Genomic DNA, 27,880 nt, shown 5'->3' with positions numbered 1-27,880 from the left:
ATGCATATCAAAAACGCACAGCAACCAGCTAAGTAAATGTGTTTTGTAATGAGTTTCAAAAACAAATGGCAACATGTGTTGCGTTTGTTACCATTCGTTCACATCTGCGCATAGAAATACACAAGAAAACATATGGCATGCTTGCGTTACTTTTCTTTTGCATCTGCGTATTTTTAAATGCATGGTAACCCACAAGAAAATGCATACCATGCCATGCTTTTCAAAAAACACACAGCAACACTGATCATGCTTTCGTTAACATCTGTTCACATCTGCGCGTCTCCAAATGCATAGCAACCCACAAAAAAAGTATGCTTTTGTGTGCATTTAGAAAATGCGTAGTGTGGGGTGGGGGTGGGGGGTCGTCGTCGACTACCGGGATGTAAGGAAGCAGCTTGCTTGAGCTTTGTCTATCCCACTTCTATCCTAGCCTGATCCTGCTGACCTGACAACTCCTGTGGGGACACACCAGCATCCTTAACCTCCTTAGATCCCTGGGAACACCAGAGGGTGGCAACATACAGCTCTGCGCCAGAGGATATTGCAGAAATCCCGCCGATTCTCTCTCCATGTGAACCGCAGAAAAAAGCCAGTCTCATGGAGGGGGGACACTGCAAACCATCCTCCTCATCTGCAGCAGTGCAACATGCACCAGGGAAGGGTGAGTAACAAAATTCCCCTGCTTCTAGCCCTGATGATCCCCTGCTGCTCTCACAGCCTGAGGACACAGCTCCACTCTCCCCCAGGGCTGATCATGCTGACACAGGCCCTGCAGAACCCACGGCCAATCTCCATCATAGTGACCAATGCAGACCAACGCATAAGAGATTTAAAGGACGACACTCGTCCACTACAGGCCTCTGTCAGGGAATTATGCCAACCCCAAGTTTATACCACTGATAAATTAACGGATATGGAGGGCCGCCTGAGGCGTAATCAGCAGCTTTTGGGCTTCCCGGAGGGTTCAGAGGGCACGCCCCCTGAGGCTGTCACATTCCTTACAACGGAGCCCGAAATGCTGAGAGTGGCCTCTTGCACAGTTCCGGTCCAAGCACCCCTGGTAGTGCAGACAGGGACTGCTAGGGCAACAAAAGGGTGCAGGTTCCTGCAGGCAGAAGGCTGAAGCTTGGAGATACAGGAACCTCTCTGGAGAAGGTGTGGAAACCGATCACCAGACTTGTTCAGCGGGAGCCAGGTAAGTATGGACTCAGGATCAACTGCAGTGTCAGGAACAGGCAAAGTTTGGCAACAGGCTGGCAGCGAGGCACACAATCAGGAGACAGAACCGTAATCAGGGACAGGCAGAGGTTGGCAACAGGCTGGCAGTGAGGCACACAATCAGGAGACAGAACCGTAATCAGAGATAGGTAGGAGGTTGGCAACAGGCTAGAAGCAAAGTACACAATCAGGAGGCGGAGCCAAAGTCGTTAAACCAAGCCAAGGTCTGTAGAGAGAGCAGATGTGGAAGAACAGGCAGGGGTGATCCATGAGAGTAGTCAAGGAAGCTTTTCAGGAGCAAGTTCAGTAAGTAGGAACAGCAATTAGGAACACAAGGACAAGCTGAAGACAATCCAGCATGGACACTAGACAGACTCTGCGTTTATATAGGGTGCTGTGCGCTGGGATTGGTGGGTACGTGTGTGCGCGCGCTAATGCACACACGCTCCCATGGGTTCGCCAGTGCGCATGTTCACTCTGGATCTCGCTCGTCTGTCTGAGATTCCGTCCATTAGTATTGGGATTAGCGGTGGGAATTGGCTGCTGCTGCATGGAGACATGCGCTTAGACTCATACCCAAAAAGACAGAGGGCTATCAGCATGGCACATCTTGACTTGGCAATATTTGTCCACTCTTTGCAAAAACACTCCCAAATCTGTCAGATTGTGAGGGCATCTCCTGTGCACAGCCCTCTTCAGATCACCTCACAGATTTTCAATTGGATTCAGGTACAGGCTCTGGCTGGGTCATTCCAAAACTCATCTTCTTCTGGTGAAGTCATCATTTGTTGATTTGGATGCATGCTTTGGGTTGTTGCCATGCTCAAAGATAAGTTAATTTTCATGTTCAGCTTTCTAGCAGAAGCCTGAAGGTTTTCTGCCAACATGGACTGTATTTGGAACGGTTCATAATTCCCGCTACCTTGACTAAGGCCCCTGTTCCAGCTGAAGAAAAACAGCTCCAAAGCATTATCCTGCCACCACCAAGCTTCACGGTGGGTATGGTGTTCTTTTGGTGATGTGCAGTGTTTTTGCGCCAAAAATATATCTTTTGGAATTATGGCCAAAAAAGTTCAACCTTGGTTTCATCAGACCATAACACATTTTCCCACATGCTTTTGGGAGACTTCAGATGTGTTTTTGCAAACTTTAGCCAGACTTAGATGTTTTTCTTTGTACAAAAAGGCTTCCATCTTGCCACTCTATCCCATAGCCCAGACAGATGAACAATATAGGAGATTGTTGTCTCATGTATCACACAGCCAGTACTTGCCAGATATTCCTGAAGCTCCTTTAATGTTGCTGTAGGCCTCTTGGCAGCCTCCCTGACCAGTTTTCTTCTTGTCTTTTCATAAATTTTGGAAGGACAGCCAGTTCTTGGTAATGTCACTGTTGTGCCATATTTTCTCCACATAATGACTGTCTTCACTGTGCTCCATGGTATATCTAATGCCTTGGAAATTTTGTACCCTTCTCCTTACGGATACCTTTTAAAACAATGAGATGCCTCTGAGTCTTTGGAAGCTCTCTGCGGACCATGGCTTTTGCTGTAGGATGCGACTAAGAAAATGACAGGAAAGACCTACTAAGCTGAACTTTATTTCGGGATAATCAGAAGGACTTTAAAATGATGACAGGTGTGTACTGACTTCTATTTAACATGAGTTTGAATGTGATTGCTTAATTCTGAACACAGCTACAACCCCAGTTATAAGAGGTTGTGCACACTTATGCAAACACATTATTTTAGGTTTTTGTTTTTACTCTCCGCCCTGGGGGATTTTGTTTTGTTTTTCAACTGAGTTGACATTGAGTATGGAGGGGGTTCTGCGGTGATTTGTCTTTGTATCATTTTTTTTTGTGTCGCAGGGGCCTGACATTTTAATAGGGGTGTGTAGACTTTTTGTATCCACTGTAGTTATATAAACATGGAGAGGTGATTAATGTCTACCTTTGGCGCCTCAACCTTCTCTCCACTATTCACCATAGATCGAGCCCACAGGGTTCCCCCTGAAACCTTTACCTATTGGGGCTCCGCGACATGCCATGCTCATCAAACTACTACACTTCAGGGACAGGGAAGCAGTTCTCAGGGCAGCCCGAGTAAAGGGCCATATATCCTTCAATGGCAATGTAATTACCATCTTCCCAGATTTCTCAGTGGCTATGCAGAAACAGAGGGCTACTTTCCTGGCCATTAAAAGAAGACTGCGAACCCGCCAACTACCCTATAGCATGCTGTATTCTGCACAGCTGAGGATCATTCATAAGGGCAAGGTCCTTCACAGATATGAAAGAAGCAGCCCATTGGGTGGACACCCTAGGACCTCCTGATCAGCTGCACCAAAATCGAAGAACTCCTCGTCGCTGACCTGCAATGATTCTTCTTCCCAACTTTCACTTTTTCATCTACACCACTCCGCATGGTTACTTACATAACGCAAGCCTATTCATGATCCCTTTATTGATACTCTTTACCCGAGAAGCTGATGTACCATTACCTCATGCCACTGACCACTAACCAGACAAAAAACAACTCCTGGATAACTGTCACAGTCGTTCCACTGGTAATATCCTACAGAGGTCAATGGCACATCCCTATACGGCCCGGGTCACCTACCATACTTTACCTTGCAGGCATGGATGGAGCCCTGCTGCTGGGAACTCTATAACCACCCACCATAGTTTGTTGGTTGTGGGACTACACCATGTCCCCCCTGCTTTGCCATTTTGGGAACAAACCCCCGAGTGTTTGGGCTTGGGGGATGGGAGGGTGAGGGGTGTTTTATCTGTTTCCCTTGTTTTTGGGTCATGTTCCTTTTTATATTTTGTGACTTTTTTCTCCATGGTTTCTGACCGGATCTGTCACCTTGGTATCCATTCTACAGCTGGAACAGAAATACTATTCCTTCTCATCTATATATTGTTGTTATTGACTCATGCTATGTTAGGGTCGCAGGTGGTTTCTAAGATATGGTTAACCTCACTGCAATATGGGAATTATCCTTCATTATGGTATACATTACATGGTTATGTCTAAACTACGTGTGATCTCATGGAATGTTAGGGGGGCTTAACTTCAAGGTTAAACGTTCGCTGATGTTTGAGTACCTAGCACGACATAATCTGCATGTATTCCTTCTACAGGAAACTCATTTACATGGCTTGGAGTTATGGATCTTGAGAGCAAAAATAGCTTACGCCCTCCACTCCACGTATTCTCTGGGCACATCAGCTTGTCACTATCAAACATATTAAGCTAGATCCTAGTGGCTGCCATGTAAATGTATTAGAACTCCTTGGTAAATCATACATGGAGACCAGCCTCTATACCCCGCCACCTTTTACTAAACAATTCTTTGATCGCATACTCACTTCCATTCTGGAAATTGCAGAGGGCCCTTTACGGATAGCTGGAGATTACAAATACGGTCCTTGAAAATGTCAACAGATTTTGATGCTCTACAGTACCCCCCACCCCCTTAGGCACTTGTCTGACCCAAATTGACCTAGTATAGGCCTTGAGATGGAAACATGTGGATGTGAGGGAATATTCCTCTCAGAGTCTCATGGTACCATCACAATATTGATGTCTGCAATCCTCGGATGTACGCACTCTGCATGCTGAGTGATGTCAGATACCTTACTGTGGCGGTGTCTGATCACTCTCCCGTTGGTGGGCCTTGCCCTGGGAGTAATCACCCTCCTTTCAGGTGTGGCGGCTGAGACCGCTGTGGCTGGCGGACCAAGCAGCCACAGATCAGGGACTGGCTGATTTGAATACCTACTGAACCATCAATACACAGATTGCATCCATCCCTGTGGTCTGGGACGCCTTTATGGTCACCACACGTGGCTCTTTTGCTGCGTCCATAGGGCAGGCCCGCAAGGCATCTCATTCCAGACTGGTGGATGCGGAGGGGGAGCTTCGGATGATGGAGGCTTCCTATTCCGCGTCCCCCACACCCGAGGCACACGGTACATGGCGACATAATGCCAGAGAGTTAGATATCGTACTACTAGAAAGAACCTAGGAAAAAAAATATGTTATACCAAAATCAGCTACCCTTTGAATTTGGTGAGAAAAATAGTTGCCTGTTATCTTTCCTGTCTAGGCCTGACTGACTATCGGCCATGCAACATCCCCCAGAATTAAGAACTCAGAGGACATAATAGTGCAACAGACTAGAGAGGTAGTGGAGGCTTTTGTTACATTTTACTCCACTCTATACTCCACTAGAGCCCACTATACTATTGTGGAACTAGACGATTTGCAGGATATCTCACTTCCAAAATTGCTATAATCTCAGGTCTCATTGCTTGATGACCCTCTAACGACCAATGAAATAGGAGCCGTCATCCAATCCTTTGCTAGAAATAAAACGCCAGGATTGGACAGACTCCCTATAGCAGGGGTCTCAAACTGGCGGCCCTCCAGTTGTTGCAAAACTACAAGTCCCATCATGCCTCTGCCTTTGGGAGCCTTGCTCTTAACTTTCAGCCTTGCAATGCCTCATGGGACTTGTAGTTTTACAGCAGCTGGAGGGCCACCAGTTTGAGACCCCTGCCCTATAGAATGGTATATGCAATTCAGAGAGATACCGATTACTCATCTGCTTCTGTTCAGGGTATATAACTATGCCCTGAAGACAGGACAGCTTCCGCTCTATCTCTATGTCTGAGGTGCTAATTGTCCTTCCCAAACCTCACAAGAATCATCTTCTCTGTGAATCATACTGATCAATTTCCTTAATTAACTCGGATATAAATTCTAGCCAAAGTGCTTGCCCAGAGACCAAATATGGTCATTACTACTGTCATTGGAGTGGATAAGAATGGATTCATCCCTGGAATATCTACTAATCAGTTCATGTCAGCTTTTCGCCAACATGCAGACCACTTATGGCTCAATGGGCTCCAGGGCAGTTTTAGCTCTGGATGCTCATAAGGCCTTTTTTGGTCGAATGGCCATATCTACAGGAAGTCTTGGCAAAATTCAGATTCAGTAACACATTAACCACCTCAATACAATGAGCTTAAACCCCCTTCCTGTCCAGACCAATTTTCAGCTTTCAGCGCTCACACAGTTTGAATGACAATTACTCAGTCATGCAACATATGAAACTAGCGCCTTTTTTTCCACACAAATAGAGCTTTCTTTTGGTGGTGTTTAATCACTAGAGTTTTTTTTTTTTTTTGTGCTATAAATTTAAAAAAAAAAAAAAAAAAAAGCCTTCTTTGCTTGTCATAAAATTTAGCCAATTAGTATTTTTTTCTTCATATATTTTTGCCAAAATTTATACTGCTACATATCTTGGTAAAAATAACCCAAATTAGTGTATATTATTTGGCCTTTGTGAAAGTTATAGAGTCTACAAACTATGGTGCCAATCACTGAAAATTGATCACATCTGATCAGGCCTTCAGTACATCAGGTGTATCTAATTTCTTGAGACACTAACAAGTAAGGAAAGTACAAATACCCCCCAAATGACCCCTTTTTAGAAAGTAAACATTCCAAGGTATTAAGTAAGTAGCATGGTGAGTTTTTTTAAGTTGTCATTTTTTCCCACAATTCTTTGCAATATGAAGATTTTTTTTACAAAATTGTCATATTATCAGATTATTTCTTACACACAAAATATGCATACAACAAATTACACCCCAAAATACATTCTGCTACTCTTCCCGAGTCTGGCAATACCACATATGTGAGACTTTTACACAGCCTGGCCACATACAGAGCACCAACATTGAAGTAGCACCTTCAGGCGTTCTACGAGCAAAAATTACATCTCATTTCACAACCACCTATTACAATTTTGAAGGCCCTTGGGGCACCAGGACAATGGAATTGCCCACAAAATTACCCCATTTGGTAAAGCAAGCACCCCAACATATAGTCTATGCGGCATAATGAGTCTTTTGAACAGTTCATTTTTTTCCAGAAGTTTTTGGAAAATTTAGAAAAATAAAAAAATAAATGAAAAAACGCTTTTTTTTTTTTTTTTAACACAAAGTTGTCCATTTATAAGATATTTCTAACACATAGCATGTACAGTGCCTTGCGAAAGTATTCGGCCCCCTTGAACTTTTCAACCTTTTGCCACATTTCAGGCTTCAAACATAAAGATAAAATTTTTATTTTTTGTGAAGAATCACAATTGTGAAGTGGAATGAAATCTATTGGATTTTTGAAACTTTAAGTAATAAAAAAAAAAAATGAAAAGTGGGGCGTGCAAAATTATTCGGCCCCCTTGCGTTAATACTTTGTAGAGCCACCTTTTGCTGCGATTACAGCTGCAAGTCGCTTGGGGTATGTCTCTATCAGTTTTGCACATCGAGAGACTGAAATTCTTGCCCATTCTTCCTTGCAAAACAGCTCGAGCTCAATGAGGTTGGATGGAGAGCGTTTGTGAACAGCAGTTTTCAGCTCTTTCCACAGATTCTCGATTGGATTCAGGTCTGGACTTTGACTTGGCCATTCTAACACCTGGATACGTTTATTTGTGAACCATTCCTTTGTAGATTTTGCTGTATGTTTGGGATCATTGGCTTGTTGGAAGATAAATCTCCGTCCCAGTTTCAGGTCTTTTGCAGACTCCAACAGGTTTTCATCCAGAATGGTCCTGTATTTGGCTGCATCCATCTTCCCCTCAATTTTAACCATCTTTCCTGTCCCTGCTGAAGAAAAGCAGGCCCAAACCATGATGCTGCCACCACCATGTTTGACAGTGGGGATGGTGTGTTGAGGGTGATGAGCTATGTTGCTTTTACGCCAAACATATCGTTTTGCATTATGGGCAAAAAGTTAGATTTTGGTTTCATCTGACCAGAGCACCTTCTTCCACATGTTTGGTGTGTCTCCCAGGTGGCTTGTGGCAAACTTTAGACGAGACTTTTTATGGATATCTTTGAGAAATGGCTTTCTTCTTGCCACTCTTCCATAAAGGCCAGATTTGTGCAGTGTACGACTGATTGTTGTCCTATGGACAGACTCTCCCACCTCAGCTGTACTTCTCTGCAGTTCATCCAGAGTGATCATGGGCCTCTTGGCTGCATCTCTGATCAGTCTTCTCCTTGTCTGAGCTGAAAGTTTAGAGGGACGGCCAGGTCTTGGTAGATTTGCAGTGGTCTGATACTCCTTCCATTTCAAAATGATTGCTTGCACAGTGCTCCTTGGGATGTTTAAAGCTTGGGAAATCTTTTTGTATCCAAATCCGGCTTTAAACTTCTCCACAACAGTATTATGGACCTGCCTGGTGTGTTCCTTGGTCTTCATGATGCTCTCTGCACTTTCAACAGAACCCTGAGACTATCACAGAGCAGGTGCATTTATACAGAGACTTGATTACACACAGGTGGATTCTATTTATCACCATCAGTCATTTAGGACAACATTGGATCATTCAGAGATCCTCGCTGAACTTCTGGAGTGAGTTTGCTGCACTGAAAGTAAAGGGGCCGAATAATTTTGCACGCACCACTTTTCAGTTTTTTATTTGCTAAAAAAGTTTAAAATATCCAATAGATTTCGTTCCACTTCACAATTGTGCCCCACTTGTTGGTGATTCTTCACAAAAAATTTAAATTTTATATCTTTATGTTTGAAGCCTGAAATGTGGCAAAAGGTTGAAAAGTTCAAACGGGGCCGAATACTTTCGCAAGGCACTGTATATAGCAAAAATTACACCCCAAAACACATTTTGCTACTTTTCCCGAGTATGGCAATACCACATGTGTGAGACTTTTATACAGCCTGGCCACATACAGAGGCCGAACATTGAAGTAGTACCTTCAGGTGTTCTACGAGCATAAAATTACACATCTCATTTCATTCCTATCACAATTTTGAAGGTATTCTATGAGGCATGGGCTGGACATAGGTACTTGGGTACTCTGATGGACTGTGACAGGTACTCGGGTACTCTGAAGGCCTGGTGACAGGTACTCATATGGACTGTGAGTGACAGGTACTATGATGGACTGTGAGTGACAGGTCCTCTTTATTGGGGGGGCAATCAGTGTGATTGGTGTGTACTGTAAGCGGTAACGAGATGCTACCACAATCTCCTTTTCACACACGATTGGGGTGTGAGGAGGAGAACCTGCGGTTTGTTGACAGTGATCCTTTCACAGCCGATCACGTGGGTAAACAGCTGGCTAACGGCTGTTTACCAGCGTCAGCGATGAGCAGTGTTCCCGGGAACACGCTACCACCGACGTGCACACGCAGAGCGCTCACAATTGCGCACATGTGCCGTGCACAGTGGGGGTGGAACCATCTGTGACTTCATCACGGATGATCACCTGGTAAACAGCCATGCCCAATAGCTGTTCACCCCCCTTGGTGGCGAGCGGTGTCTCCGTGACACGCCGCCACCAAAGGAACAGGGATGTGCGTGCACAATCATGCACATTCCCTGTTTAAATGGGAGGTCATCATAGGACTCCCTCCCGCAATAAGAGCTGCACCGCCTGGCCGTCATTTGACGGCCGGCGGTTGGCAAGCAGTTAAATAGGTTCAATATCACAAACCTAAAGCTAAATTAAGAGTAAATTTAATTATTTCTGACCGCTACATGATACGCAGAGGCACCAGACAGGGGTGCCCCTCTGTCACCACTACTATTTGCGCTCACAATAGAGCCACTGGTGCATGATCAGATCTAGTGTCTGGTGGATGGAGTTGGGTTTATGATCAATTACAGCCAGGGCTGGACTGGGAAAAAAAATTTGCCCTGGACTTCATCCAGACTGGCCCACTTTAATTTTGCAAACACACACAAAAACAGTATATAAAAAAAAAAAAAAAATAAATAAAAAAAAAGCTGTTTAGAGAAAAAAGATGAATTCCAACATTACAGACACCTTTAGAATGAAATGTTTAAGTTACACTCCATTCAATGGCAGGTGTCATAAATAAGGAAAACAGTTATAAATAACATCTTATGTTTGAATATAATATTAACAAGAAACAGTTCAAATAATAACTTGTGGGAATCACAAACATAATCAGACAGGGAAATATCCACTGTAACATACAATGCGAATTACAAAAGGCAGTATAAACGGCTAACCATACAAAAAAGGTCCAAAAACACCGTTAGGGCTTATAGAAGAAGCTTAGAAAACAATTCACTTTTCTCTGCAACTTTGTCAATGATCACTTCAGAGTCAAGAGAGCAGAGGATGTCCTTTTCTGTTGACATCAACATAAAAGCTTCCAGATGCTCTTGTGACAGACTGGTTCAGAGTCTGCTTTTTATGAACTTGAGTGTTGAAAATGTACGTTCACTTTCCCAATATTGACTATCTTTTATATATTGAGCTCTAATTGTTATGTTAAATTTCAATTCCTCGCTTTTGATTTTTTTTTATTCTATTTTCCCCCGCCCCTTATTGTCCAGATCTCTGCATACAGCGGTATTGGATGGACCACCCCTCCTCCCCGCCCCCCTTTTTTTTTATTTTTTTGTCCCTTGGAGGCCAGTCCAGTCGTAAACCATGACACATGATGCCAGGCACTTGTAGTCCAGGGGGCCTTTTACCGTGGCCATCTGAGGACTATGGTACATTTTTTTTGTACATACAGTACGGACTTGGCCCCTGATCATTATCACCCTGACAGGGTGAGGCCTTGCGCCCGCCCCGCGGTTAACAGGTACACCCGTTTTTAGGTTTAACTCAGATGACACTGGGTTCATGTTGTTTATTTCTGGGCTGAGGTTCCCCATATACACTAATTTGTTTCTAAAAAAATTTTTTGTTCACTTGTTATTTTTGCGGTTTACACCTATACGGCATTGTTGACATGTTCCCCAATATTCAGAATTACTGTTTATGTTATGCCGAGTGGTTTCCGACGGACCACTGCACCCCCACGATGTGGTACTTGACCCGGACTAACGTTTGAGTCAACACCCGACCAAGTAGTGGGATGTTAAGCCCACGACCCGTAGCAATCTTACTGTTGAAAAGTTATTTGTTCACAGCACTGCATGCTTCTACTACCTTTTCTGATATGACACTTTACTTTTCTTTTCCTTCCCCCACTTCACTGCTTCTACCCCTTCCTTTCTTCTCTGGGTTCGCGGGGTGTGCACTCAGGTTCCAGGTTAGCGACCACCCATTGATATCCCAATGACAATTAACTGGTTGTCCCTGAATGTGCAGGGCATGAACTCCACCCATAAGAGGGTGAAGGTTTTTAAAATATCTGCGCAAGCAACATATTGACATTGCTTGTTTACAGGAGACGCATTTTTCTGAGACCTCCCATCCTAGGTACTTTGATGCTCAGTTTCCTCAGGTATTTTTGGCAAATGCTTCCACTAAACAAAGGGGGGTTCTCGTGGCTTTTCGCAAATCGGTTCCATTTAGTTGCGCTAAACAGATTGCAGACCCTGATGGTAGGTACTTACTGCTCCAAGGCACCATTTATGACACAGAGGTTACCATAATGACGTACTATGCCCCGAATGTAAACCCAGGGCCCTTCTTGACCCATGTCTGTACCCTGCTGACGTCCCACTACAAGGGCACCCTCCTTCTTGCGGGCGACTCTAATCTCATATTAAACCACAAACTGGATAAGCACCCGCCCGAGAGAAACGGCCAGTCTGCAGGGGCTAAAAAGTTTACGTGCTCTTTGCGAACACACGACCTTGTTGACTTGTGGAGGGAGTGAGTGTCATCCTCAGAGCAGGGACTATACCCATTATTCTCACCCCCACCAGGTCCACTCAAGGATAGACCATATGTTTATGCTCAGATGCCACCTTCCGTTAGTGGTTTCGGTCTCAATCTTAGCTGTACCGTGGTCGGATCACGATCCTGTACTGGTCGTCTGCCACTCAATCCTAGATAGACCCAACTTTTCTCCCTGGGTGATGAATGATTCGCTCCTTTCCCATGCAGGAGTGACAGAGGAAATTAGGGCTTCGAAGGATTACTTTAGAGACAATCTGGGCTCGGTGAAGTCTCCGGTGGTCCTCTGGGAGCCCTATAAAGCGGTACTCCGCGGTCAGATAATTGGCCTGGCTTCGGCCCGTAAGAGAGCTAGGGAGACAAAACAGAAAGAGCTTGAGTCCCGATTGGTGTCACTATCTGAGATGTTTAAGCAATCTCCCACCCCGGGCAACCGTAAGTTGCTGGAACAAGGCAGATCGGAGCTTGACCTGTGCCTCACTGAGGGGGCTGAGCGTGTTCTACGCTGGTCCCATCAGAGATGGTATAGGAGAGCAAATAAGCCGAATCGTATGTTGGCCAACTCCGAACTTTTGCCCCTAAATTAAACTCAATCACCCTACGAGATCGAAACAATGTCCTATCAGGGAACCCGAAACTTTGCGAAGCTGTACACGGCGCCGGAGGGGAATGCAGCTCAGAATACGGCAGACTTCCTTGAGAGCCTTTCGCTCCCATCCTTATGGGGGGCTCAAGTTACCCTTATGGATAGGGATATTCAGCTCTCAGAAGTTTTACAAGCAATAAAGGAACTTAAGGTGGGAAAGCGTCCAGTGCCTGGCGGGTACACCGCACTTTATTATAGGAAGTTGGCATCAGTCGTAGCTCCCCACCTGGTAGCAATGCACAATTTGGTTAAAAAAAGGCTATCCCCTCACCCCAGATCTTCTGACAGCAAACGTGGTGATGATTCCTAAGCCGGACCATGACCACTCATCTTGGGCCAATTTCCGGCCTATCTCGCTCATCAATGTAGATATGAAACTCCTGACAAAAATTTTGGCGACTCGTCTTAACTCTTTTCTCCTTCGTTTGATGAAAGACCAGGTGGGCTTCGTACCACAAAGGTAGGCGGGTGATGCAATTCGATGTCTAGTACAACTTCAACATATAGCCCACACCTGCTTGCTTGAATCCATGCTTTTATCTCTCAATATAAATAAGGCCTTTGACTCATCTTGGCCCTACCTCATGTCCGTTCTGCGGCACTATGGATTCGGGACCTCTTTCATGTCTTGGATGTCAGCCCTATAGGATTCCCCCCGAGCAAAAAATTAAATATTACGGATTCGAATCCCCCATCTTTGATATCCGCAGGGGAACTCGCCAGGGGTGTCCGCTGTCGTCCCTTCTTTGTGTGTTGGCATTGGAACCCCTGGCGGAAGCAATAAGAGCTCATCCGGATATCAGAGGCATTGAAATAGCAGAGTGCCCCCATAAGATTTCCTTATTTGCAGATGACATTCTTTTTTCTGTCTCAGTCCCAAACATTAGAGACTACTACGTCGCAGCTACCATAGCTCCGCTCTCCCAACTCCACGAGACGTATCATCTACCACTATGGGCTACTATTGATCTGCTTGAAGTTGACCCCGTCCCAATTTCCTCATTACCATGGTTCCCACCTATACACCGCCCTACGATTACGGGGCCTTGTATGAACCACACGTTGCGAGTCTGGGACTCGGTGAAGTACTCTGCAGGACTGGTTTCTCCCCATCTCCCGTTGATGCGGCTCCTTCGTTGCCCACTTTTCCCCCCGGGCCTTGATAACCCATAGCAATTCAAGTTCACTCCAAAGACATGCAGGTAGGTTAATTGGCTTCTGTCCAAAAATTGGCCCTAGTATATGAATGGAGACCTTAGGATTGTGGGATCCTTGAGGGTAGGGACCAATGTGAGTGTGCAATGTACAGGGATAGGGGGGTAGACACTCACTCAGGTTGAACTAGATGGACTGGTGTCTTTATTCAACCTTACTAACTATGAAACTATGAAGTGGTGGACCATGAATGGATTAGTGGACGTACACTCCTTGCTTACTCCCACTAGAATCTTATCATTTGAAGCTCTGCGCTCATCGAATGACATACCTTTACGAGAACGTTTCAGGTATCTACAGATCCGTAATTTCCTCCAAAGTCTCATTAGATCTCAAGACGCCCCATACAGGTTGACACCGTTCGAGAGTATCTGTAGATCCAGGGCCCACTCGCTTGGTCTGACATCTCTGATATACTCAGCTCTGATCTCTAAGAAGAGACCTCCATTGAGGTCCTATCATTTACAGTGGGAGAAGAAGGAGTTGGGGAAGAAGCTTGACTCGGAGGACTGGCAGGCAATGACCCTAGCCATATCCAACTGCTCACGCAACGTAATTATTTTGGAAAACACCTATAAGGTCTTGTACCGGTGGTATTAAACCCCGATGCGTCTGGCTCGCTTTGCCCCCACCTGTTCCCCTCTCTGCTTCAGGGAATGCGCCCAGGAGGGCACCATGGCCCATATCTGGTGGATGTGCCCGCGGGAGTGCAGACTATGGGTCAGGGTTTATGCATTACTCTGTAGTCTACTCCGAGTAAATCTTAAAAGAGATCCGTTCGAGGCACTTCTTGGCAAACCAATCACAGCACTACTACGCCCAGAATGACAGTTGGCACAACACCTCTCTACTGCGACTAAGTTGACAAGAGCATGGAGTTTTGAGGCAGTCAAGAACCGACTGAACGATGTTATGGTCAATGCCAAGTTCCTACGGGTCTGGCAACCCTGGATCGCATACCATCATTCTCCTAGATTTGATATTGCTTTATTGTCACTGTAAGGACCGGCTGGGCACACCCTGTGAACCCATTCCCTTCTCTTCCCCGACTCCTCTTCCTTCCCTTTTTTTTTTTTCTCTCTTTTTGACCCTCACTACTCCTCCCCTGCTTTTTATTCTACCAACTCTTCTAATCAACTCTTGACCTTTAGAACATCTCCTCCTTTCCTTCTTCTCTTATCGTTATACCAATTTACTGCAGATGATTAACATGGGCTTTCAGAATATTGTTTGACATGCTTCTGTTGCAGTCATGGGAAAACCCAGGCCCGCCCGGACAAAGGAAATGACTACATTACTAGGCAACAGCCTGCTTGAATTTATATTATACTGTGAAACACCTGTACTGAATTCTGAATGCAAGCCTATTGTATTGGAAAGTAAAATTGTAAATTAATAATAAAAAAACTTTTGTTAAAGAAAATGTACGTTCACAAGCAACCTGAGTGATGGACAGGGTGAGTAGGAACTGGTATGCAAGACCTAGGAGGTGGTAGGCATTTGACATTATATTGAACCTCCTGAAAATCTGGTAGCAACACAGCGGGCATTCTTTACATGAGGAACACTTCTTACATTGGATTTCAACTTGCTCGTCTTCACTCTCATTCTCCAATGTTTTTACCTTGTATTCATCTAGTGGAGACATTTTTAATCTTTCCCACTGAAGAGCAAAACTGCTCAATTCACTCTGAAGATTCTCAGCACTTGCTTCACTGTCAAACTTCGACAGACATTTGCTAAGTTCTTGGAACATAAGTGGTGAAAGAGACGAGGACTTTAACTGAACAAAAGTTTCTTGGGTCCAGAAATGCAAGGTCAGCATAGAGTGTGCCATGACTCAGGAACCTTCTGTGCATTGTCTCTGTAGCTGTGTCCATTATCGGATTGTGCACTGTGACTTCATAAGCCTTTTCTGGACTTGTGATCGTTTCAGCATGAGCAATCTCTCCAGGCATGGTTTTCTTCTTCATTTTTCTTTGTGATGGCAATGTAGACTGAACTTCCAGTTCTATCTCTTTGTCCTGCTCCTGCAATTTTTCATTTGCCCACAGAACAAATTTCTCTGCAGCTGCGCTAACTGAGGCAAAATCTCTAGACATATTTTTAAGACTTTCATGTGTTGCCATAACCATTCTATGAGCAGACAGTATATCCATTCCCTGCGTTTGAAGGTATTTGAACAATGGTGAAGTCTTCTCAAATATCCTGAGGAAGGTTTGTGCCGTCAGTATCATCTCATGCTTCAGCAGAGCTTCTACAAATCCTCGTGCTTGAATGCGAGCGGTCGTTTTTAAGGTAATATTTTCTTGTATTGCTGTCAATGCAAGAATGACATCCACGTAGGGACAATTATCTGGATTTGCAAATGATCCAAACACTTTCCTGAGAGCGTTATCCTTGGCCCACCACCGTGTCTCTCCAATTAGTGAGAGTCGTCTCTGGTGCTTGTCTTGGCTCTCACTTTCCCACACATTCATCCTTTTATATGACTCACAAAAGAACACTGCAATGTCATTAAGCACTGAAAAAAGTGATCCACATTGAATTACCGTTTGGGTTGTGTCAGCCAAAACTAGGTTAAGAACATGGGCATAGCACCAAACATGCACTTGATTTGGTGAAAATGTGGACATTGAGTTGAAAAGCCTTTGTAGCGACCTTGCAGTTGCTCAAGGCTAAATTGATCTTCTCTGCAAGCTCTGAAACAATATCCACAAAATATTGTCCAGTAGATTCCTTACACTTGACAATGCTAATAAGCCTTTCATGAATGGTGTCTGTAACATATCGCAAAACAATAGAACACTGGTCTTGTGAGGTGATATCTTGTGTGGTGATATCTTGTGTGGTGTCAATCTGCACCGAGAACATTACGGCATCTTTATGTCTCTCGCAATGGTCTCCTGAATAAGGTGCTGAATGGTGTCAATTACAGAATTAATGGTTCTTGCAGACAGTAACGTAACCAGGGAACCTCTGCCTTTTGCCCCAGTCCGATGTAGCTTCTTAGATTTTTCAATGCATTCTTTTAAATGCTCTTTCAGACAGACATCATACTTGCTTAACAGGAGTTTAATCTCTAAAAAGTTGCCATGATCAATATTGCTGTCAAGCATGTATGCAGCCTCATTCTCTGACCTATAGCCAAGTCCTCTTTTGCCGATCAATTTGACAACATCAACTTATACGCTCCAGTATTTGTTGCCTCTTTCTGATTTGTTCTGTGTGAGGACAGCTGATTTCCACTAAGTAAATGTTTAACGCCAGATTTAGAGGCATTTAAGAAGTATGCTTCTGCACAGGTTTTGTGTGCGATGCTCTTTTCATGTTCCTCTATGAGCTGATGCACATGTTTCCAGTCTGTCATACCACTTATAAATGGAGATTTGTCAGCGAACTTGGCAAATGCTATGCAGACAGAGCAATGTAATGCATGGCGTTCTTGGCAGTAAGTAAGCCACTGTCTATGAGTGCCATCCTTGCACCAGAACACTTTCTGTATCAATGGATTACTTGATGTTTGTTGCGGATGATAATTAAAAAATATCTTCACGTTTTCCTGGTGGGGACAAATGTAATAATCAATGTTTTCCTCGGTGACTTCACTTTCCTCTGTGTATGCTGCCATTTCTACACTCTCTCCTTGGCTTACATCTCCTCTGTCATCTACTCCCTCATGCGTTATATCTTCTGCTCTCTCTAATCCTCTTTTTTCTCACCTTCTCTCTCTCTTGTCTACACTCATGTTCCTGCTCATCTCCTCTATCCTCTTCACATTCAACGCTTGCCTCGTGTTCTCTCTCCTCTCCACTCTCCTCTATTGTGGACCCAGCCTGAGAATGGACATATAGTAAGTCACAACTGTAGGCATATATTCCAAAAAGTCCACAAATCTTTATGTTGTTTAAAAAAGGAATAAAAAATGAATGTCTGACTTACCACAGCAGTCAGGCCTGCACTGCTCTCAGCTTTTGCTGATGTTCCAGCAAATAATACATCTAATTTTACAAATTTAGTGGCATCTGCCTCAAGTGCTTGCTTTTATTTTTCTCTTAAAGCGGTAGTAAACCCGCAAATTATTTTTTATTTTTTTAAACCTGCAAAGCAAAAGGCATAATGAGCTAGTATGCACCGCATACTAGCTCATTATGAAATACTTACCTTAGAACGAGGCCCCGACATCTGGCCCGATCCACGCCGATGGAGCTGACATGCTCCCTCGGCGTTTCTTCCGGGTATCGCGGCTCCGGCGCTGTGAGTGGCCGGAGCCGCGATATCGTCACTCCCGCGCATGTGCGCAGGAGATTTCAGTCCGGCCGGTCGGCCGCTGCAGGATTTTCACGACGAGAACCCCCTTGTGCGCATGCGCCGCTGCAGTCAGCGGCGCATACCGAGGGGAATATCTCCTAAACCGTACAGGTTTAGGAAATATTTTTTTTACCTACAGGTAAGCCTTATTATAGGCTTTCCTGTAGGTAAAAGTTAAAAAATTGAGCATACAACCACTTTAACTTCTCAGCTCCTCCTTTTACGTTTATTCTCGTGTTTTAACATGTTTGTTGTTGCACGTCACACCTAATGGGTTTAGTTAAAGTGTAATACATTATTTAAACATTGCTCTTGAATTTCAAAACTGCTTATATACTTCTGGAGTAAACTTCTATTAATCTTATGTTATTATCTATGCCATTAAGGTTTGAACATGCAATACAGACACATATATACTTGTCGTGAATTGGCAAAAGAATTGAAAAATCTAGGACAGGGCAACTAATCTGGAATAGATTGTTGCATTGCAGATTTTTGCATCTGCATTTCCCCAAATACAGAAATGTACCATCTGCAAAGTTTTCCTGAGACCCGTTTTCAGCAAAGAGTGGGCTGAAGTCCGCTCTCTACTGATGTCACAGAAATTAGTCCAGGCACAGTGTCATCATGACAAAAAAGTCTGGACCTGCCAGGTGCTTGGACTGATACCCGCTGCCTCAGCCTCTCAGAGAGCCGCTGAGAGCCTGAGACAGCCGCTCCCCACTCCTCCACAGCTCAGCACTCCAGTGAGCATGGGGGGGGGGGGGGGGCAGAGCAGAGAGCTGCTGATTTACAGGCAGCAGCTCTCTGCTTAGGCAGCTAAGAGAACCTGAGCCATCAGCGGTGTTTGATGGTTTGGTTCTCAGTGCAGAAGCAACGGGGGATAGATGCTGCATCCACCTAGGTAAGTATAAAACAGGAAAAAAAAAGCAAAAAAAAAAAAAAAACTAACATACTTCTCTTTTAATTAATTAAAAACGTAGCTGATTGTTGTTCTCAGTTTATCTTACACAGAAAGCAGCCTTTTACTCCATGATGCAGGAAGCTCCAAAGAGTGGCAGCTCCCTTTCCAGCCATATCTCAGCCAATATTAAAGAAGAGGACTGCAACCCAGAAGAGGAGAGTCCTCCAGAAGTGCCCTGTTCACCTATTTCCAGGGAGATATCAGCTCAGTGGTGGATGAGCACTTCAGCAGAGCTCTCAGCCAGCCCAGCAGTTATTCCCCAAGCAGTTGCCAAGACTGCCAGTACTGCCACGGTTCACTGATGAATGAATGTACTGCCATTGGTCACTGATGAATTAATGACTGACCAGTGGTCAGCCATTAATGCATCAGTGACCAGTGGCAGTACATTCATTCATCATCAGTGACCATGACTACAAGTGACAGTACATTCATTCATCGGTGACCATGACTACAAGTGGCAGTACATTCATTAGTGACTATGACTACAACTGGCAGTACATTCATTAGTGACTATGACTACAACTGGCAGTACATTCATTCATCAGTGACCATGACTACAACTGGCAGTACATTCATTCATCAGTGACCATGACTACAACTGGCAGTACATGCATTCATCAGTGACCATGACTACAAGTGGCAGTACATTCATTTATTCGTGACTATGACTACAAGTGGCAGTACATTCATTCATCAGTAACCATGACCAGTGGCAGTAAATTATTCATCAATTACCGTGACCAGTGGCTGCAAATTCATTAATCAGTGACCGTGACCAGTGGCAGTAAATTCATTCATCAGTTACTATGACGAATGACATTAAATTATTAATCAATTACCATGACCAGTGACAATAAATTATTAATCAGTTATCGTGACCATTGACATTAAATTATCAATTCCCGTGGATAGTGACAATTACTAATCAATTACTGTGACAATAAATGATTAATCAATTACCGTCACCAGTGACAATAAATTATCAATTACTTTCACCAGTGACAATAAATTATCAATTACCTTCACCAGTGACAATAAATTATTAATCACCTTCACCAGTGACAAGAAATTATTCATCAGTTACCGTGGACAGTGAAAATAAATAATTACCGTCACCAGTGACAATAAATTATTAATCAATTACCGTGGACAGTGACAATAAATTATTAATCAGTTACCGTGGACAGTGACAATAAATAATCAGTTACCGTGGACAGTGACAATAAATTATTAATCAATTACCATGGACAGTAGCAGTACATTCACTCCTACACCGCCCCCCCCCCCGCCATGCTGCATATTACAGATATCACAGACATGCCATGCAGCCTGCAGTTGATTTTCTTATTTAGTGCTTACTTGATGATACTGGTTAGGTTATGGATTACTTTGTCCCTGGACACTGACCCAGTCTGTGCTGGTGTCTGGAGTGGAATCCTGCAGGCTGCAGCTGTGGAGTGTGGAGCAATGTTCTGGTTCCTGGCTCCTCGTTCCTCCTCGGCGGCGCTTTCCCTTCACTCCCAGGCCAGGCAGCTAAGCTTGAACTCCTCCCATATCCCCGGGCCGCCTCCGCCCTCCGGCCGTGACGTCACAGCGCTGGGACAAGTAAGATAAGGGGAGTGAGTGGCAGCGTCACCAGGGGGGGTTGTACTTGTGCGCCGGCCCAGGTGCTGTAGCGGAGCCGCGGCCGCAGCCGGTGGTAAAAATAAAAAAACAGTAATACAGCTCAAACTGACAACTGGCCCAGTGCCCCACTGAGCTAATCGGCCCACCAGGAATCTCCCGGTAGTCCCGATGGCCAGTACAGGCCTGATTACAGCACAAGTCGCTATTGACCTGCTCTGCCCCATTATCCCATATATGAACTTTGTATGGAAACTTGCCATTTTCTACGATTTGACAAGACTCTAAGGCCCTTTAGGCCAGGCATAGAACTAGCCACACTCATTGACTATGGCAGATCTATAAGAGTTCCAAGTTTGAGAATTCACTTCTAAAAACAGTAGATAAATATTAAGCGAATATTTAGATCTGTAACAAGGCACTTTAGTACTTAAAGCGGAGGTCCACCCTAAAAAACATTTATACATTAAAAAAAATTCTGAAATAAATATAAAAAAAAAAAAAAAAAAAAATGTGAAAAAAAATGTTTTACTTACCAGAAACCCCTTTTGCTAGGCAGTCTTCTTAATCTGCCTCTTCCTAGTCCGCAGAGCTGTTCCGTCCCGTCCTTCTCTTCGGCGAGCTCCCCCTTTCCCTGTGCGCCATTCACAAAGCGCTGTACGACTTGCGCATCTGCAGTAGGAAACGGGCAGTGAAGCCGCAAAGCTCTACTGCCGGTTTCCCTTAGTTGCAATGGTGGTGTCGGCACCCGATACGATGGGCAGATCGGCCTCGGGGGGCCGACATCGCGGGTTCGCTGGACAGGTAAGTGCCCTTATTAAAAGTCAGCAGCTACACTGTTTGTAGTTGCTAAAAAAAAAAAAAAAAAAAAAAAAAAAAAAAAACGCTGGAACACCGCTTTAAAGGATACATATACTACAAGCAAACTAGAAGAAACCAGAATACTAACGTGTCGTGAGGTCAGTCTTCATATCTTTTAACTGTTGTTCCATTTGTTTTTTAAACCTGTGAAAATAAATAAAATGAATGAAAAGTACTGCTAAAATCATGTAATGTCATATTTATAGTGGATTATTCACTTGTGCCATCAAAATGTTGTCTCTCCCAAATATTTACGCAAAGGCTCATGTAGATAGGCAATAAAAGTTGGCTTTAAAAGGACACTTGGCATTTACAAAGTTAAAATAATTTTTTTTTGTCAGAAAATTACTTAGAACCAAACATGATATATTTTTTTCAAACACTGTAGAGAATAAAATGGCAGTCATAGCAATACTTTATGTCACACGCAATTGGTTTGGAAAAAATACACTTTTTTTGAATAAAAAAAAACAAAAAAAAAAAAAACAGTAAAGTTAGCTCAATTTAGGTGATGTTTAAAAATGTCTACAGGTTACCAGTTTTGCTGCACCCCAAATGACATGAACGGAATGCACAGCTGTTCCATAAATTCCTGTGCAGGCTGTCCCATTCATGTCAGTTGGGATGCAGCAGCTGAAAGAACACAGCCCCTTCTCCAAACCTGACATCCATGTGGGTGCATGTCCTTGAACTCGCACTGTCTGTGTCCCATTTGACATGAATAGGACTGCCTGCACTGGGATGCACAGAAAATCCCCATGTAGGTAAAACATGGTCCTCCATGGGCGTACACTTTAGCACACCCCACTGAACGAGGCCTTAGTAGGCATTATGCAAGTTACTTTGTGTTTAGGTGTGCAAATAAGGATTTTAGTGGGTATTTTTTGTGAAAATATTGATTTTATAAACATGCACAAAAATTGCGGGGCTTTAAAAATCAGTAGTACCTTTTTATTAACCAAAAAAGGGGCAGAACAAAGGTCTAAAATTATGTGTAATAACAAATATCCATGTAACATTGTTTAACGAGTATTGGTAGCGTCACTCTAGTGAAGAAAGCTGTATATATTACATACACACACACACACACACACACACACACACACACACACACACACACACACACATTTATAAATATATACATACACTTGATGTTTTTTTACATATTTATTAGATCTAAAAGCTCCTGAAAAAGCGCAATTGTGCTCGCAACATGTTGAGTGGAAAATCTTCTTGTGACCTCAGACTGACTCAACCACTGCATGCACTTAATTTCTTGTGGATAGTGCTACTGGTAGGGATGAGCCGAACACCCCCCGGTTCGGTTCGCACCAGAACTTTCGAACGGACCCCAAATTCGTACGAACGTTAGAACCCCATTGAAGTCTATGGGACTCGAACGTTCGAAATTAAAAGTGCCAATTTTAACGGCTAATATGCAAGATACTGTCCTAAAAAGGGTTTGGGGACCTGGCTCCTGCCCCAGGGGACATGGGTCAATGCCTAAAATGTTTTTAAAAATGGCAGTTTTGGCGGGAGCACTGATTTTAATGACGATTAAAGTGAAAAAAAAAAAAGTGAAATATGCCTTAAAATATGGTGCCTGGGGGGTGTCTGTAGTATGCCTGTGAAGTGCCACGTGTTTCCCGTGTTTAGAACAGTCCCTGCACAAAATGACATTAAACGGAAATAACACCATTTAAAACTGCTTGCGGTTTTAATGTTATATCTGGTTCCTGCAATATGGTTGAAAATCATTGAGAAAAATGGCATGGGTAGCCCTCCCTGCCCATTACCAGCCTATTTGGGTCTTGTACGCATATTAAGGGGAACCCTGTACCCATATTAAAAAAAGGAAATGCGTGTGGCCCCCAGGCCCTATATACTCAGAACAGCAGTATACAGGCGGTGCAAACAAGACAGGGACTGTGTAGGTTTGTTGTGTGAAGTTGAATCTGTTTGTAATTTTCAACTGGTACATTTTTAAAGTGTAGCTCCAGTCAAAAAAACTATTTTTAAGCTTTTTGGAAAACATAGGGAAGGGTTATCACCCCTGTATAATTTGTTTTGTCGTCCATCTTTTTTCATCTCACTTGCTGTTGTCTCCTTCCGTTTGCAAGTAGGAGATGTTTGTAAATTGGATGTTTGAAAGTAGGGGCCTGCCCTATATGCTTTGCAGAAATGGCGGAACAAGGTGTTGGTTTTGCCACAACATTGTAAGCCCTGAAAGTGATTCTTGGTGGGCGCTGGAGCGCCCTGCTGTGAACGATTATATCAAGAATTGTAAATAAATACATGCCATTGTTGAACAGTGGTAGAAAAATTGACCTTTGGTGGTTGTGGTGCTGGTGCCACAACACTATAAGTCCTCACCGTTACTCTGGGTGGGCACAGGAAGGGGCCCTCCTGTGAAATATTATATCAAGAATTGTAATTACATGTCCCTGTTAAACAGGGGCAGAAAAATTAGGCCTTAGGCACTGGTGCCACCACACTGCAACCTCTTCCATATACTCTAATTTTATTGCAGGAATTAGCCCTGCTGCAAAGCATTTCATCAAAAATTGTAATTAAACACCCCTGTTAAAGAGGGGCAGAAAAATTGGGCTGACGACATCACCCAGAACCAGAAATGTTCTTCCAACATATCAGCGGAGGAGGAAGAGGATAGACAATCAACATAAAACAGGACAGTCACTCAGCATCAGCATAGGCAGTCTTGAAGGGATGTGATATTTCAAAACAAATTATTCTGTTACATCAGCTTCAGGTGCTTGGTAGCTGTGGGTGATCCAAGACTGATTCATCTTGATGAAGGTCAGTCGATCAACTGATTCGGTGGACAGGCGCACCCTGTGATCGGTAACAAAGCCACCAGCAGCACTGAAGGGTGCGTTCCGAAAGAACGCTGGATGCAGGACAGGCCAGTAGCTCAATTGCATACTGTGCAAGCTCTGGCCAGTGATCCATCCTCAAGACCCAGTAAGCCAGAGGATTTTCGGTGGGAAAGGTGTCCAAGTCTGACCTTGCCCCTAGGTATTCCTGCACCATGTAAATCAGACGCTGGCGATGGGTGCTGGAACCGATCATACCTTGGGGCTGCGGACTAAAAAATTGTCTGAAAGCATCAGACGGCCACCTTCTCCACCGCTCCTTCTGACCGATGCCTCAGCAACACGTTGTCCAGGACCAGGAGTTTGTAACCTCCCAGTCTCTGGGAACGCATTGCACAGACCTTTCTGCAAGGCCTCCCGGAGATGTCTCATCCTCTGCTCCCTCTGCGATGGCAAGATAAGGTCGGCAACCTTACCCTTGTACCGTGGATCAAGGAGAGTGGCCAGCCAGTAATGGTCCCTCTCCTTGATCCGAAGAATACGAGGATCCTTCCGCAGGCTTTGCAGGATCAGGGAGGCCATGCAGCGTAGGTTAGCTGAGGCATTTGGTCCGGAGTCCTCTGGGTCACTAAGGACAACATGATCCACAGCTACCTCCTCCCAGCCACGTACAAGTCCACGTGTTTCTTGGGACTGTAAATCATCCCTACAAGACTGCTGCTGCTGAGTGCCAGCCTCCACCTCCATGCTGACACAATCATCCTCCTCCTCCTCCTCCTCTTCCTCCTCCTCCTCATCCTCTTCCTGTGTGATGGGTGGCACAGCAGGAACACTGTCTGGATAAAGGGGGCCTTGAGAGGCAAGGAAGTCCTCCTCTTCCTGCCTCAAGTGCCCTGTCCATTATTCCACGCAGCGTATGATCCAAGAGGTGGACAAGAGGTACAGTCACTGATGCATGCACTGTCACTGCTCACCATCCTTGTGGCCTCCTCAAACGGTGACAGGACAGTGCATGCATCCCTGATCATGCCCCACTGGCGTGGTGAGAAAAAACCGAGCTCCCCTGACCCTGTCCTGGTGCCGTAGTCACACAGGTACTCATTGATGGCCCTCTGCTGCGTGTGCAGCCGCTGCAGCATGGCCAACGTTGAGTTCCATCTGGTGGGCATGTCACATATAAGGCGGTTCTTGGGCAGGTTTAACTCCTTTTGGAGCTCAGCCAGCCGAGCACAGGCATTAAATGATCGGCAGAAATGCACACAGACTTTCCTGGCCTGCTTCAGGACATCCTGTAAGCCGGGGTACCTGCCCAAGAACCGCTGCACCACCAGGTTAAGGACATGAGCTACACAGGGCACATGGGTCAGTTGTCCCTGTCGGAGGGCGGAGAGGAGGTTGGTGCCATTGTCACAAACCACCATTCCTGGCTTAAGCTGGCGTGGTGTCCACCACCTCTCGGCCTGCCCCTGCAAAGCTGACAAAACATCCGCCCCATTGTGGCTCCTGTCCCCCAAACAAACCAGCGCAAGCACGGCATGGAAATCGTTTTGCCTGCGTACTTGCGTAGCCCCTGTAACGCCTACGAAGCACCGCTGGTTCTGAGGACAGAGCACTGGAAGAGGCCATGGAGGAAGAAGAAGAGGAGGGGGTGGAGGAGAGAGGTGTGTCACAACCAATAGTAGCATTTTGGAGGCGTGGTGGCGGAACAACCTCCAACACTACTGCACCTTGTCCTGCATCCTTCCTAGCTGCCAGAAGAGTGACCCAATGGGCCGTGAAAGACAGGTAACGTCCCTGTCCATGCCTGCTGGACCATGAGTCAGCGGTAATATGCACCTTACCGCTGACCGCCCTGTCCAGCGAGGCAAGGACATTGCCTTCCACATGCCGGTAGAGAGCCGGAATCGCCTTCCATGAGAAAAAGTGGCGTTTGGGGACCTGCCACTGAGGAACCGCACATTGTACAAACTCACGGAAGGGGGCCGAGTCTACCAACTGAAAAGGCAGCAGTTGAAGTGCTAGCAATTTAGCCAAGCTAGCATTCAACCGCTGGGCATGTGGATGGCTGGGAGTGAACTTCTTTCGCCGGTCCAGCAGCTGGGGCAGGGACATTTGCCTGCTATAATCGGACGTGGGTGTACCGCTAGCAGAGTTCCCGGAAGCACTTGGCTGTGACACACCTAATTCTACACCTTCATTCCTCTCAGAGCAGGTTTCAGAGAGGACTGAAGGTCTAGTGGGGTTGGAGATGCCAGCTGATGAGGAACAAGGAGAGGTCTGCTTTGTTCTTTGGCGTGGGTCTTTGAGGTACGCTTGCCAACGAGCTGCATGGCATGTCAACATATGTCTGGTCAAGCATGTGGTGCCCAAGCGGCTGATGTTTTGGCCACGTGAGATACGCTTGAGACATATGTTGCAAATAGCAGCGGTGCGATCTGATGCACTCGTCTCAAAAAAGGCCCACACCAAAGAACTTTTAGAATAACGCGCAGAGGCAGCACCCTGCACAGGCGGAGCTCTGCCGTGTGATTCAGTCGGTGTGCTGCCCCTAAGCTGGCCCCCGGAGGGCATCCTGCCTCGTTGGACATGTGCCTCCTCCTCCTCCTCCCTCCAGGCACCCACGTGGAGTCAGTGCCCTCATCATCCCCTCCCGCTTCATCGCTGTAGCAAACCTGGCAGTATGCTGCAGCTTGTGGAACATGACTGCCAGATTGCTGTCCTTCTTGAGCATCCCCTCTCTCTGCGCTCACGCTACTGCCTTGCTCTAGCCGAGTGTCATCATCAGAGCCCACAAAACACTGGGCATCCTCCTGGAGCATGTACCCAACACTGTGCTCAAAGAGTTCAGGAGACTCCTCAGGAGGACGTGGTGGGTCTAGGGAAGGAGTCACTGATGATGACATTGAGAGGAGGGAAGATGATGCGTTGGCAGCTGCTTTGCTAGTACCCTGAGACTGGGTGAGAAAGGATGAGGATGATGAAGAGGGCTTGGTCATCCACTCTACCAAGTCGTTGGCATGTTGCGGCTCAACATGTCCAGCTGCCGAAAAGAAGGACAAGCGTGTCCCATGGCCACGTGCTGATGACAATGCACCGCGTCCACGACCAGCACTGTTGTCTCTAGACACAGAGCCTGCTTGCCCTCTTTTATTGGCTCGCGCCTGTCTGCCTCTCCTCGCTGGCCTTCCAGACATGGTAATGGCCTGAAGGGAGTTGGGTAAAAAAGCAGTTGGGTAGTGTATATTGTGCTAGAGGCACACAACACCCACTAACTCCTGCAGATGCCTTTATTATAGAACACCAGAGATAAAGGGGTATATACAGATGTATACTGTGCTGTGCTGGAGGCACACACAACTTCCAATAACTCCTGCAGATGGCAAGTGGGCTCAAATAGAGAACAGCTATGTAGGTGGATATAGCGGTATGTACTGGGTACAGAGCACGCAGACAGCACGCACAAGCTCCTAACACTACTGACTGCAAGCTCTATTA

At 45.2% G+C, this 27,880-nt stretch overlaps 1 protein-coding gene across 3 annotated transcripts in view; it reads right to left on the bottom strand.

Annotated features, from left to right (window-relative positions):
- Positions 1-27,880, bottom strand: part of LOC143987600 (centromere protein H-like) — a 232,043-nt gene that overhangs the window by 135,113 nt on the left and 69,050 nt on the right. For all 3 annotated transcript variants that reach the window (XM_077486459.1, XM_077486458.1, XM_077486457.1), the window contains one exon: positions 21,640-21,695. In XM_077486459.1, the coding sequence (XP_077342585.1) occupies positions 21,640-21,695 (56 nt within the window). The remainder of the gene's footprint in view (positions 1-21,639; positions 21,696-27,880) is intronic.

This window comes from Lithobates pipiens, unplaced genomic scaffold (assembly GCF_037356315.1).
Source record: "Lithobates pipiens isolate NorthernLeopardFrog02 unplaced genomic scaffold, aLitPip1_a1.2 Scaffold_18, whole genome shotgun sequence".
NCBI lineage: Eukaryota > Metazoa > Chordata > Amphibia > Anura > Ranidae > Lithobates > Lithobates pipiens.
The sequence above is the reverse complement of the archived record's forward strand: the minus strand, read 5'-3'. Positions and strand labels throughout refer to the sequence as shown.